This window comes from Trachurus japonicus, chromosome 23, assembly GCF_045865225.1.
Source record: "Trachurus japonicus isolate A0001 chromosome 23, Traja_1.0".
In the NCBI taxonomy this organism is placed as follows: domain Eukaryota; kingdom Metazoa; phylum Chordata; class Actinopteri; order Carangiformes; family Carangidae; genus Trachurus; species Trachurus japonicus.
The window spans coordinates 23,943,297-23,957,726 of record NC_140929.1 but is presented as its reverse complement, the minus strand read 5'-3'; the positions used below and the strand labels follow the sequence as shown (position 1 = coordinate 23,957,726).

The 14,430-nt window shown below is 41.8% G+C and overlaps 1 protein-coding gene across 1 annotated transcript in view; it reads right to left on the bottom strand.

Moving 5' to 3' along the window:
- cog5 (component of oligomeric golgi complex 5) overlaps positions 1-14,430 on the bottom strand; it is a 59,430-nt gene that overhangs the window by 18,844 nt on the left and 26,156 nt on the right. Inside the window, exons 7-10 of the mRNA XM_085769265.1 lie at positions 7,577-7,707; positions 2,757-2,916; positions 1,551-1,663; positions 1,332-1,409 (exon numbers count right to left, since the gene is read on the bottom strand). Coding sequence (XP_085625391.1) covers positions 1,332-1,409; positions 1,551-1,663; positions 2,757-2,916; positions 7,577-7,707 — 482 coding nt within the window. The remainder of the gene's footprint in view (positions 1-1,331; positions 1,410-1,550; positions 1,664-2,756; positions 2,917-7,576; positions 7,708-14,430) is intronic.

Here is a 14,430-nt window from a genome sequence, read left to right as displayed (position 1 = left end):
AGAGAGAACGCTTAAGGAAGTGGTGTAACAGCTATTCCTCCACTTTGAGCATTTACGCTCCACTACCCTCCCTTTTATATCAAACTAAATATCATACCCTCCTCTTGATGAGTTACAGCTCATTCATCACAATCTACATCTCAGCTGCTCTAATGCTTTTCTTCATCCCTGCCTCCTTCTTTGACATTTCCAGACGGAGATCTGACAAAGACTCTAACAGGCTGTAACTGCTGCAACAGTACGACTCTGTGTCTCTGTGGACACATGGCACTCAGGTCTGTGACAGCGAGGAGCAGCGGGTGCAGCTGCACTGCTGAGGAGCCTTGCATTTAGACATGTCATTAGGTCTCCAACTCACACCTCCATCTCTGGGTAATTGGTGAGAGCTTTGTTTCCATAGAAACAGTCTCCCGCTCTGATTTGTGCAACTAGGTTTCTGTGGAGGTAAAAGAGTGAGACACTGATGATGGTTATGATGATGTGTTAATGACTCTGCCATGATTACTACTGGCACTACTACTACTACTCTTTTTTAAGTCTGTTAGTTGTTAGCTGTTGCTTCTTTCTTTCTTTCTTTCTTTCTTTCTTTCTTTCTTTCTTTCTTTCTTTCTTTCTTTCTTTCTTTCTTTCTTTCTTTCTTTCTTTCCAGTTTGTTGCAGATTCAATCACACTGTAGCTATATATGAGTTTTTGCCATTGTATAACATCGGTACTACTACTACTACTCTTTTTTAAGTCTGTTAGTTGTTAGCTGTTCTTTCTTTCTTTCTTTCTTTCCTTCCAGTTTGTTGCAGATTCAATCACACTGTAGCTATATATGAGTTTTTGCCATTGTATAACATCGGCACTGACACCTTTACTTTTACTTTACAGCCTAGAAGAAGCTGTAGGCTCCAAGTTCAGCATCAAACTTGAGCTTCTATTTCTATCACTTCTTTACCATCCAGGTTGCCCTGAAGAAGCAGCTGCTCACCGCACTGGACTATTATAGGTTCTTGTCTTGTGAATGCAACAAGGGCTGAAGCTCTCTGAGAGACAAGTATGTAAACTGCTGTTCATGCTAATGCTGACTACAGAGCAGAAGCAAAACTTATAAATAGACCCTACAAAGACATACTATAAGGATGTTTCTGGGCTGCAATCTGTAGGCAGTAGGTGTGGAGCCCTGAAGGCAGACTCTATAAAAACACAGTGAAGGTGTGGATATTTTATTGTGACTGTGTGAAATATGAAATTTATTCATAGATTTTTCTTATTTCCAGTTTTCAACTACATGGATAACAGCCGTCATGCTGATGTTTTTCTACCAGAGCCCCGACACCCACACCCACCTTGCTGATCTCATCGATGAAGCACACATGAGTGACGGGGTCTCTCTTCTTCGTCAGGACCTTTTGCAGATGCTGCACCTGTGAACATGCATGAACAAAGACTTCACAACTAACACACACACACACACACAGCCCGGCTGCTGGCCTTACAGTTTTTTATTATTCTTATTTTAAAGATGTGATTCACCACTGGATGCAGAGTGAGTTAGTTGCCTCTACCTGTCTGCACGCTGCACATATCTGGTCCATCAGTTTCTCCAGGTTGGTCCACAAAGCGGCGCGGAAAGCCGCCGTGTTCCCTGGAGTCGGCAGCACCGCTCTGCCTGGAGCACCTGGAGGGAGGAAGTCACAGTGTTTAATGTCTTTGTTTGTGCTGTAAATTATCTTATTATTTCCTGTTACCCCAAATTTACAACTGATACTAGGAGTTTTTTTGTGCCGTTTTGTTTTACTTTGTTTAGTTTAGTTTATATTTATTATTTATTATTATTATATTGTTTATTTTTTAGTATATCCTCCATTTGCCAGAGATGGAAAGAATGTACAGCCCCACTGCGTTCTTGCTACGCTTGATTACTTGTACTGTCTTATGTTTGTGCTCCATACGCCGTATGTGGTTGTGAGATAAAAAAAAAGTGAAGTGAAAAAGAATTTCTGACTATTTGTCTATATTTTCTTTTTCAATAAGATTCAGTATTTTCCTCAATCAGCTGGTCAGTGCAGTTGAACGCTACTCAAACAGGAGCAAACAGAGCGATTGTTGAGGACTATTTTCAGCGGTGGATTAATCCACATTTGGTGGATTGTTTTTGGCAGCAGGATAGTGCTTTGTGAATCAAAATAAACTACTGAGTGTGTGTGTGTGTTCATGATAACAAGAGAACGTGTCCAGCAGAGCGACTCATTGGTGTGTTTTAATAGCTTTTGAAATCAATGGGGCTCTATGGCTCCGAGGAATGACACACACACACACACAAAGTGCCTGCTCATAGACACAGTTTTGGTTGGTTTGGGTCTGCACGTGGAATTTAACATGACCACATTGAGATTGAAAGATTTTTGTTTTAAAAAAAGCTCAGCTCACACATTTCCTTTTTTTATTAAGAAAATCCCAAAACGCCGGTGGAAGGATGGTTAACCTCATCAGGGCGGCTTTTCTGAAAATACTGTGTGCATTAATTAGAACAATGAAGAGGCTGCCACATCAGAGTCATGAAAATAACACACACCCTCCAGCCAGAGCCGACTATTCTCTGTGGCCATGGTACAATAATCTATTTTGGATCATGCCGACTGGTGAACTAGGGCAATTTATAAAATCCAATTGTCTTTCATCTTTTAGAATCAGGACAATGTATCCAGTGTGTGTGTGCACGCTTATAAACTATTACAGGGACACATGACCGAGTCTTCCTCAGGCTTCACCTCTGGGGTTGGCCGGCTGTGTCAGGCCCTTGATGTCGAGAGCGCTTGTGATGTTGTCCTGTATGGCGGTGCGGTAACCTCCCACCACGCTGCCGATGGTCTCTCTCAAGGTGCCCAGGTTGTAGAAGACCTGCAGGGCCGTGCCCACCTGGGTCGGATTCTGGCAGGAAAAGGGAGAGAGGAAGAGAATTGAAGTTGGCAGTCGTCCATGGTTGCTGTTTTTTTTTTTCTCCTTTTTTTAACAGAATGAAATCAACTTAATGTGTCTGGTAGTTTCACACACCAAACAAGTGCAGAGGGGACAGCAGCAGATAAAAATACACCTTACATTGATTTAATGAGAGAGAAGGAGAGGAGAGGAGAGGAGAACGGATGAGAGGAGAAGAGAGGAGAGGAGAGGAGAAAGGAGGAGAGGAGAGGAGAGGAGAGGAGAGGAGAGGAGAGGAGAGTGACTGTTATTCTACACTGTACATTTTCTAAATGAGTTAAATCCATTTCTTCAGGGGAGTGGAAGATTTTCTGTTTCAGTTCATGCAGCTTTTTACTACATAAGACACACAGTGAATAGTAGAGCTGCTTCTAACAGAGTGCAGTCAATTCATTGATTAGGAGATGGACAGAACATGTCAAACAGCAGCTGTCTGAATTTCTGTTAAATGATTTATGTCACTGTTCTAGCAAACGACCTCTTCTCTGTCTCTTACGATCAATTGAAACTGTGGGTTTTTGATTGTTGGTCAGACAAAAGTCAAAAGTGTGAAGTGACAGTGGGCTCTGGGAAACTGTGAAGGCCATTTAATTAAACTTTTTTTTTCAAAACAAATGATTGGTTAAACAAAGAGAACAACTGCTGGTTGCAGCCCTGTTGTTGTTGTGTAGAGTGATGTGATGTGGGAGTTACTGAGCAGTCATCTTTCTTTTCTCTCTCTCAAAACTCAGTGGATCGGTAAATCTTGTTGAGATTGGCTTATTTCACACCAGTGGGGGTCAGCTGTGTCACTTAACACCCAAAACGCCCCCAGGGTGCTGCAGCGTGATGCCCACTGGTCCAGGTGTGTGCTCACTGCTCAGAGACTCCATCATCCACAGATACAGGCTTAAATGTAGACGCCACAGACACTTGGACATTAAAGGATTCTCCTCCTCCCCCTCCTTTTTCTTATCTTCTTCTCCTGCTCTTTTTTCTCCTCCTCCTCTTTCTTCTTCTACTTCTTCTCCATCCACTTTTTTCTTCTTTTCCATCTTCTGCTCCTCCTCCTACATTTTCTTCTTTTTCTTTTCCCTTCATCTTCTCCTCCTCTTTCTTTTCTTCTCCTGCTCATCTTCCTTATTGCCCTCCTCCTCTTTCTTCTGCTCCTTCTTCTTCTTTTCCATCTTTTCCATCTTCTTTTCCTCCTCCTCCTCCTCCCAAAATAACACTACACCTGTTGCAGCCACTTGTTGTATCAGGTACTAAGACTTTATAACAAGTCTCACTCATTTCACTCACTGAGGTCTGAGACAGTTCCTATGTGGCCCTGTACCAGCAGAAGAGAAAGGAGGGACAGATGAAAAGTTAGGAAAAACAAAGAGATGGATCAACGAAGGTCAAAATGAAGACAACTTTAAAATCAATAGTGTGTCATTGCTGGAAATATGCTAATTTGCATTCTGGAGAGTTGCTCATTTACAGGGCGTTTGGAGAGGCAACAGGTCAGATCATTATCATCAACACGTCCCAGGACTAATGACCGACGCAGATTTCAGCCACTGGCTTGGACTGATTTTTATATGTCTTGAAAAAAAAAAGAAACTTGGAAGGGGAGAGAGGAGGAGAGTAGAGGAGGAGTTTTTCTACGTGGGTCAGTTGAGCTCCCACTCAACAGATGGGCTACAGGGTCTCTGCTGGCAAAGTCAGAGCGCTGAGGTGAAACGAGCTCCCACACAGCCCAGGCAGCATGTCCAAGCGCTTACATAACATTCACAATAAACAGCTCCCTGGGCTGATAGAAGAAGCTGTCGCTGTGTGTAACGTGTGTATGTGTGCGTGTGTGTCTTTGTGTCTCTGGAGCCCCATATGTCCACACACAGAGCGCAGTAATAGAAGTTGTTAGCCAAGGCTACTCCAGCAGTAGCCCGGATAAAAATATATCCACTGAGGGTGGAGTACACAGGGGACAGAGCCGTGTGTGTGTGTGTGTGTGTTGACTTTGGAGGGGATTGCAGGCATAGTATCCTGCTACTTCACTCTCTGTCAACAGCTTCAGACACACCTGTTTAGCTTCTCCACTTTAAACTCACATGAATGTAAAAAAAAAAAAAAGAAGAAAATCCCAGATGCTTGTACTCAACATTTCCTTCATGTTTCACATTAAGAGCCCTAATGCATCATCCCTCTGTTTCTTTACAAGCTTTTTCCCTTTATGTTCACATTTAAAAACTCACTCAGCACCTTAAAGGACACAAATGCCAGTCAAAAGACTGTATATTAACACGTATTATTACATTACGTGATTTTGATCCCTGATCCCTAAAAACACACCCTGAAGATATCTTCAGGCGTTTCTTGGATCACGGTTTGTTGTGGGTATTTACACACAAAGATGCTGAGGCTAAGTTGCACTGTGGAATTTGTAGGATCCACTGTTAAAGTCACGGTGTCTCAGCCTATCATGACCCCGATCATTCTGTTGATAAACAGGCATTTACATGTATGATAAATGTTCATATAAAATATACATGAAGTTCATTGGCCAATTTTCACAGGCCTCAAAGATTATGATTTAAATGGATAGTTCAACATTTTGGCAAATTGGCCCATTGCCATAATCTCTATAGTCATAGCAGTAGGTTCATTACCTTTATTTGTTGTTGCAAGCTATTTTTAGAACGGCGGAGCAGAGCTCAGAGCTCAGAGCTACGCTACGGAGGCTAAAGGAATTTCTTGGTTTCCCTCATCAAACTCATCAAATACACAATCCAACAACTCCAAAACGCTCTGGTGGACAAGTAGTGACATGCACATCCACCACGCTATGAGATAATAACAGAACGTTACGAGATGGAGTTCTTTTCAAGGCAAATGCAGAGACTGCTTGCAGAAAAAACTGCCCCCGACGGAAACATGCATCAGCGGTTTTGCATGAATTTACCTAGAAAATAACTCTGTAATGTTCATTTCAAGCGAACATTAAGGGAAAACAAATCCAGGATACTGATCCTGTCATAGGCTGTTGACCTGTCCAGGATGTTCTTCACCCTGTGGGGTTAAGTGGTATAAATAGTGGATCCAGATTCTATGTAAAACATCTACAAAAAAAAAAAAGAAACGTTCAGGATGTAGCCTAAGCCTCACTGTGAACAATTATTGTGAAGGCTTTTTCCCTCTACTTTTCATCTCTTTCCTCCAAAAGGTAGAGAGTAAAAAGAAAAGCATTCAACTGCAACACAAAGAGTCAGATTAGAAAATGTGAGGTGTCCCGTGATGTTAAGAACCAGAATTTCAGGACACGTGTTCTTGGTCAATTAAGAGAGATGGGCGCACTCCACCACCGCCTCATCACATCTCAGAGAAGAACAAGGCAGAACATGGCTGCTGAAGCACAAAACACAAAAGCTCCTCTGGACACTGGCAACATGTCACCGTGGACACTGAACAGACTGTCACACATGCATGCAGCAACATGGTTTCTTTAATGGGACACTGTCCCCCTGAGAACAAGGCTTTCTGGGGCAGATGAAGGTTAGCAGAGCTCACATGTGCCTCCTCTCTCACATGTTTTTTACAGAATGACACATATAGGAAGCGCTCGTCCCTCTTCTACTGTTCTCCAGCTTTTCTTCTTGGAATTCGGAGCTTCATGCATTTTTGTTTAAAATTGTCTTTCCTTCAGAAATCAAATTCACAACACAGAATGTGAGATGTTCATCACAGTCTGGGGAAAAAAAATTGCATTAAAAAAATCACAACAAAAATTCCACTTAATTCTGGTTAAAACTTGTCCCAATAATATCTATTAATTTATCCAAGAGTTTAAATGAACTAAAAGTGTAGGCGTGTTTTCATTTCTCTGTCCCATTTATTCCCTTAAAGTACTAAATATGCAACGCTAACAAGCAGGGAAGAGAAACAGCAGCAAGGTGGAATGACAGAGCTGCCTGTGGGATTTGCTTGGCTAGTGCATTAACATGAAGGTGTTCTTCCTCATTAATATTCAGTTGTCCTCAACGTGCGCCAAAAAGCATGGAAGAGGTGTTTGTTTTAACACCCCAGTGCAAAAAAACAAAAACAAAAAAACAACAGGGATGTGTGTGCAACGTAAGTATCTGAAAGAATTAAAACATTTTTAAAAATTGCTAAACGAAGATATTGGTAATCTATGAAATAAAGACGGATGGAGGAACACGGCAGCTTCCAGTCATTGCACTGAAAAACAAGACTAAAGAGGAAGTATCACCCGCAGTGAAGAAAATCTGTCTTTTTTCATTTTCTCCACCTGTTTCATCTCATTTATTCATAAAAAATTAAATGTAAAAGAGAACAGTAGAAAGTCTCAAGTAAGAACCAGTATTCAAATAGTATCAGAGGGAGCAGGAGGTGTGTCCTGTATCAGCAAATAACAGCTGGGGGGTTTAATGTGAAACATCTGCACAGGAGGCACTGAGGATTTACGGCCCTAACAAAAACAAAGACTGCAAATGTTTACCTGTTGTGTTGATACGACAGGAAGTGTTGAGTTTGCATTAACAGCAAGTTCAAAGAGAAGCAGATCTGGACTGGAATCTGCACAACAGGCGCAGGACAAACAGTAAAGACCTGTGTTAGTATTCTGTGTGTGTACCTGGATCTCCATGCCCTGCTCCAGCAGTCTCTTAGCCTGGTTCTCCACCTCCAGTCTGGCTCTGCTGATCAGCAGCAAGTCGTTCTCGATCACCTCGATGCCGCTCAGGTCCACACCCTGAGACAGGTAGTCTGAGAAAACAAATACAAACACATATATTTTCCAGGGGCACTTCTTTTTTTCAGCAGGACATTAAAGCAGAAGTAAGCAGAATATTTGTGTTAATATAAGTCTTAAATAGTTATATCTTCCGACAGCAATCACTTAAACAGAGTGTTTGGTCTGAAACACGGGTCTGTCAGTCACTCTGCTCTGCTGTAAGCTGAGGAGAAAACGTTCCTTGTATCCTACAACCTTTATCCAATGAGGAGAGAGAACGGCATAAAGGGGCAGTCCTCTCTGTGTGTGCAGCCAAGGGATGCGCGTGAATGTGGTGACGTAGGAACGAGGGCGGGGACTGCTAACTCCATCGGCTGACAGGAAGTTAGCCAAAACCACCGGATCGCTTACTTCTGCTGTAAGTCATCAAAGACAGAAACCTTAAAGGGATAGTTCAACATTTTGGCAAATTGGCCCATTGCCATAATCCCCGTATAGTAGTTGTAGGAGTAGGTTTCTTACCTTTAATTGTCGGTGCAAGCTATTTTTAGAACGGCGGAGCAGAGCGGCAAGCTCGTGGGATTTCTTGGTTTCCCTCATCAAACTCATCAAATACACAATCCAACAACTCCAAAACGCTCTGGTGGACAAGTTGTGACCACACTATGAGATAATAACGGAACGTTATGAGACAGAGTTGTTTTAGAGGCAAATTCATGCAAAACTGCTGATGTGCGTTCCCATCGGAGGCAGTTTTTCAGCAAGCAGTCTCTGTATTTCCCTCTAAAACAACTCTGTCTGGAAACGTTCTGTTATTATCTCATTGTGTGGTGAATGTGCAGGTCACAACTTGTCCACGAGAGCGTGTTGGAGTTGTTGGATTGTGTATTTGATGAGTTTGATGATGAGTCTGAGCAGCTTGCGGCTCTGCTCCACCGTTCAAAAAATAGCTTGCATCGACAATTAAAGGTAACAAACCTGCTGCTACGACTATAGGGATTATGGCAATGGGCCAATTTGCCAAAATGTTGAACTATCCCTTTAAACTTCAAAAGATTCTAATTTGTGTGGCCAAGTAGGATTAAATAATTGCCACCTAAAGCAAGAATCTATTTATTCGCTCCAAGTCTGTCTATGATATGTTTATGTATTTATTTATCATCATTTCTAGGTTTTCAAAGGACACAGAGTCTTACATTAAAGTGGTCTCATCTCTCATCATCACATCTCCTTCGTTTAATAAATTCTCATATCTCTGTCATTGACTGTGCATCGACGGACACTTTGACAGTCAGACTAGTCAGCTCCACAGATTTGTCAGCAGCACTTGTTTCAGAGAAAGCACATAACACTTCTGACTGGGTGTTAAACCATCTTCCATTCTGCGTTTGCCCTTCCTGCATCGTTTGTCCAGCCACCTGCTACGGGAAGCCTGATCGCGCCGCGTTAGAGGAAGAAATATCGAGCGGCCTTGCAACCGAATCCTGTTTCGGCGCTGATATGAAATTGATATTGATGTAACCTTGTCAATATGTGCGATTCTGTCCCGACACGTCATGAGCACCTTGAGCAGCGCTGGAGCTGCAGTGATAAGTCAAACCACTGCCGTGTTCTCTCCTGATGCTGCTCTTACCGAGAGTTGTTTTGTGATACAGCAGAATTTTATGGATAATTCTGTCTGTGCATAGAAAATATATGGAGGCTCTGGTGTACACGAGATGTCTCTGAAGGGGTTTGAGGGTTTAATTCATCCAGACGGAGAGAGAAAAGGAGAGCCAGGCAGACAGAGGAGCAGGTTAGTTTGTTTTCACTTGATCTAATTAATTAGTAGCAACTAAAGAGATCTGCAGCCATCATTTTGAGACAAGAGGATAAGAGCAGATAATGCCACATTTCTCACAATTGAAGAAAATATGCAGATATGAACATGTACAGTCGTGTCTCTTCCTGTCTCGCCACCATTTCTGTGTCACTCTTTTCATGATATCACTGTTGAGAAGTCACATTTCTTCTTTAAGCTATCATAAGAAGCCGTGCCAAAAGGAAGAGAATGAGGGCTAAAAAAAAACTTCACAGAGCAAGACATCTAATGTGGCAGTGAGGACCTAACTTGAATGGGAAAATGGTCTCAGTGGTCTGGACCCCACTGAAATGTCAGCAGCATTGTTTACATACACTATACACAATTAATCATCCCTGACTTATGCTGGAATATTGTCTTTAATGACTTCCCACTTTGCACAAGGTAAAAATAACTAAAGATGGCGACATCTGAGGAGGTCACTTGAGGTCACAGTAGAAAGATTAGTGTCATCTGTCCACATCTGCACATCTTTAAAGTGGACATATTGTTGTCAAATTAATATCTTGTGGTGTCAATTAAAAAGTGCTTAGTCTTTAATGTTCACAAAAAATATTTGTATCTTCCCGTTTAATTCTGTAAACCCCCGACCTGTCTGAATCAGGTTGGTTCAGGTTTCAAGTTCAACCACCTAGTACCAACCATCTATAGGAACGATGCTATATATAAAATTATATATATATATATATATATATATATATATATATATATATATATATATATATACATATATAGTTCCAATAACAACAACTACAAGTTCAAGCAGAATCTGACATCAGTGAGAAGTGAACATGGAAAATCTAATTATTATCTCTGATAAAAATAGAAAACACACACCAATAATCATACATCACATTTCCCTGTCAGTCTCCATGTTCTCTCTTCCTGCTGAGGCTATGGCTGTGTGAGCATTCTGTGATTGGTGTCAGCATCAAGTTGTTGGATGTAACAGGTGTGTGTGAGGAGGCTTTTAAAGCTGATGATGATCGTCACTGCCTCTCAAATGAGAAAAGTTTGCAGTTGATTTTACATTGATGAATGAAATTGTGTTTGGTCTTTGAGGGTTTGAGTCAATTAAAATCATGAAATCTTCCATTTATCCCGTTTTCAAAAAGCGGCACCCCCCCTCCTCCTTTCTATTTCATCCCAACTCTCTTTTCATTACGGCCCTAATTTTCCAGAGCATTTGCATGTGTCTGCCATATCTTTTATAAATCAGGAAGACAAAAGGCGCGGGGACATCAGCCGCCAATGATGAGAGCAGAGGCGTGGAGGTGCGGGGTGTGGGGACTGATATCAAATCATTTTAGATGTGCTATTTGTCTAGAGCTGCAGATTGTTTGCTCTTCTTCCCAGAGAGAGAGAGAGATGGAGAGTATTATCAGGCAGGTGGCGGGCTGAGGCACAGAGGATCGGGGAATTGGACAGGAGCCACATTCAATTCAAAAGCAATCCGCTCCAAGCCTCAGCCCAAGTACAAAGTCTGCCAGAGAGCACGGCGAACAGCTGAGCCCAGAATCCCTTTGCTTGTTTAGATATGTGTGTTTGTAAGAGAGAGAGAGGGGGGAGGGGGGGATAAGGAGGTTGGTCTTTTCTGACTTGTGTCATAATATGCTCAGAGTGCTGTCTGATAGGCCCCCCACACACCCACTGGATATTGTGTTAGTTCCCGGGGGATAAGCTCTGCACTGGCACAGATGTGCCCCCGTTTCTCTGCAGAGGGTGTGTGTGTGTGTGTGTGTATGGGGGGGGGGATTCCTTCAGCTCAGTCTTATAAAAAGGACAAGAAGATGGATATTACCAATCATCGAAGTTAATACGCATACATAAAAACATAAAAACACGCTTTACGACAGTGAAATTTATCACGGCGATGTGATGCTCGAAAAAGTGTAGTATGTCACAAGTGTGCATCCCCATCCCCTCCTCCCTCCCTCCCCCCGTTTCAGCATCACCTTGGTGACGGAGGTAATCAGCAGAGTGGGTCGTGGATGGGAGCAGACAGCAGGGAGGGATCTGCTTCCCACTTATCAGAGCATATTTAACAGTCAGGAAGTAATTAGCACAGAGTGCAAATGAAGACGGCGGAGGTGAAGGTTAGAGGTAGGGCTAGAGGGGGGGGTAAAAACGTCCGTCCACGTCGTCGGTGCAATATTTATGGATCAGCTCTTTCGTGACTTGTTCAGTCTTTGTTATTGACAGCGGGCCCCGGGATGTCACACCGTATAAAACCGCAGGGAGACAAAGGTCGAATTTAACAACAAAATACAGCACAATGCGGAATGAACAGAACACACAACAGAGTCAAACAGGAACTCTGCGTTAAAACCTTTATAGCAGAAAAAACACTTGTCGCCTCTATTTACATGCAAATGTTTTTTTAATTGTGACTGAATTAATTATGATAATTTGGACTGCACTTATGAATCGACCACTCGAAGCGCTTTACAATGCATTCAGCCTTTCGCAGACATGGTGTTACAGCTCTCCATCAGACACAATTTGGAGTTAGGCGTCTTGCTCAAGGACGCTGTGACACACGGGCAGGAGGGGCCGGGGGATCAAACCTCCGACCAGCCCTTCTTCCTGACCCATGACAACGATCTGGTGTTTACGTGCGTTGATGCATTTAATCCCGACTGCCGTGTGACACCAACACTAATGATGAATACATCGTGATTTATTTTTCCTCAACCGCCGACTGTTATCTTATCTCCTCCGCACATATTTGATCAGCTGCCCAGAGATGGGTATCTATCTATCATGGGTTCAGTGCAGTAGTTGACCTTATTGTGTTGCTCTTACTCTTCATAACAAGCTCATGTGCGATCAATGAGGCGGAGAAGGCGAGCAAAAGCTTCTGGGCCTTCAATGTCGTCATTCCAATTCTTAAATCCAAGAGTTTGTATTAAAATCAAACCCATAAGCAGCTACAAATCAGGAACTTGTGCAGACAGAACATAAGCGGTTCAATCTTTTCTTTTACAGCGTTAATGTTTTTCTTTGGTTTATGAGAGGGTTCACACAGCTCTTCTTTATATGGAGTGTTTTCACTCTGTTCTGGATTTTAAACAAATTATAATCAGATGCTTGTAGGGTTAGTCGCTCGCTTCTTTGTGGAGGATGACAACTGTAGTCAGGCCAATTTCACAACAACCACAATGAATAATATTTATTCAAAAATGATTTGTGATGAGAAAAAAAAAACCCAACAACACATCAACGGAAACTTCTCTAATCTCCTGCAACCGGATCGTAAACCTCTGCTGCAAATTGTAGAGATTTACATCCACGTCCATGAGGGATTTAATAAAAAGGTATTAAGAATTTTAATGTCATGATGTCACAGCGAACTTGACCTTTAACCTTCTAGAAATAAAAGGTTATTGCTTCCTTATTTCATCCTCTTACACATTTGTGTGAAATGAGTCCTTGAAATGCAGCCAAAACCGTGCTCTGTGAGGTCACACTGACTTTGACCTTTGAGCTTTTACCACCAAAATCTAACCAGGTTATTCTTGAGTCTAATTGAATGTTTGAGCCCAGATGTAATAAAATTCCCTTTGGGCATTACTTTGATTTAGTGTTCTTGAGAACAGGATGGACAGATGAAAATACAACGCCTCCGGCCACAGCTGTGGAGATGTATTTACTTTCCCCTCCATTATTTACCTCACCGCTCGTAAATGAGTTTAATGGCATAATAATTTTTGCTTGATTCTTTGTTTAGGGCCTAACCTTTGAGAGAACACACACTGTCTGACAAGCATTTGGTCCACTTGACTAAAAAGGAGCTGTGTAACAACACAACACCGACTCCTCTGCCAGAACACAACTTTTTTTTTTTTGCAGGAAGTTGTTTCTTTTTAGCTTCAAGAAGAAAAATGTCCGCAACAGCTTCTTAAACATAACAGGAGTAAAGAAGCAGAGAGGCGGCGCAACTGTTAGACTGCAGTGTGTCAAACTAGTGTAAACCATGATATGACACCGTGTGTATTTGCTTAACGGCACGTTGAAATGTAATTTTACTTTCTGTAATCTGATGTGAGGGAGGTTAAAACTGGATATCAGAATGTCTGAGTTTCCTCTTCATCCTCACCCACCAGTGTAATATCAGTTCCCCTGAACGCACTGTACGCTTGTCATGTTACATAAGCATGAAGAGCCTTTTTTCATTATTTTAAACAAATTCAGGCTCCCATAAACATCATTTTTCATAACAAGCCGGCTATTTTGTGATTTCCCTCACTGGGTTTTCATGGTAACGTCTCTATCAACAACAACCAGGCGGCCATTACTCCAGGTAGCAAGCCGCTGTGTCGTCCTCTCTGCTGTGTGTTAATCACGTCTTTGACAGTAACTTTATTTAATAATGCAAAATGCAGACCTCGCTTTTCTATCAGCGTTTCTATCTGACTTTTCCACAGCTTTCTCCAGCATTAGTCATCATCATTAGCATTAACATAATAATGGCCTTACATGAAAATTGTACCACAGTCTGCACCGTTTCCATTCACTTCCACAGTAAAACACCAACATGTTCATAGATGTGAACAGCTGCTTCTTGAACAGACACCTAAATTACAAAATCGTACACCTTCTACCTCTTGATTTTACACCTGGCTGACACGAGGAACTTCTTTCATTATTAGGTATTGTATTGAGTATTTATAATCAATCAACAAGTCCAAGGTGTGTATGGAAATACTGATTTTACTGTAAGTTCAAATGAAACACATTAAGAATAGAACCTATTTTGATCATAATTTCTCAGTTTTTACTATTATTAATGTACACTTAGTTTCTATTCAAATCTTATCTAGAAAATGTGAAACTCCTAAAGAATAGTCATTTATGTGTCAGAGATCAAAAGTCTATTTTTCTCTCTCTCTAT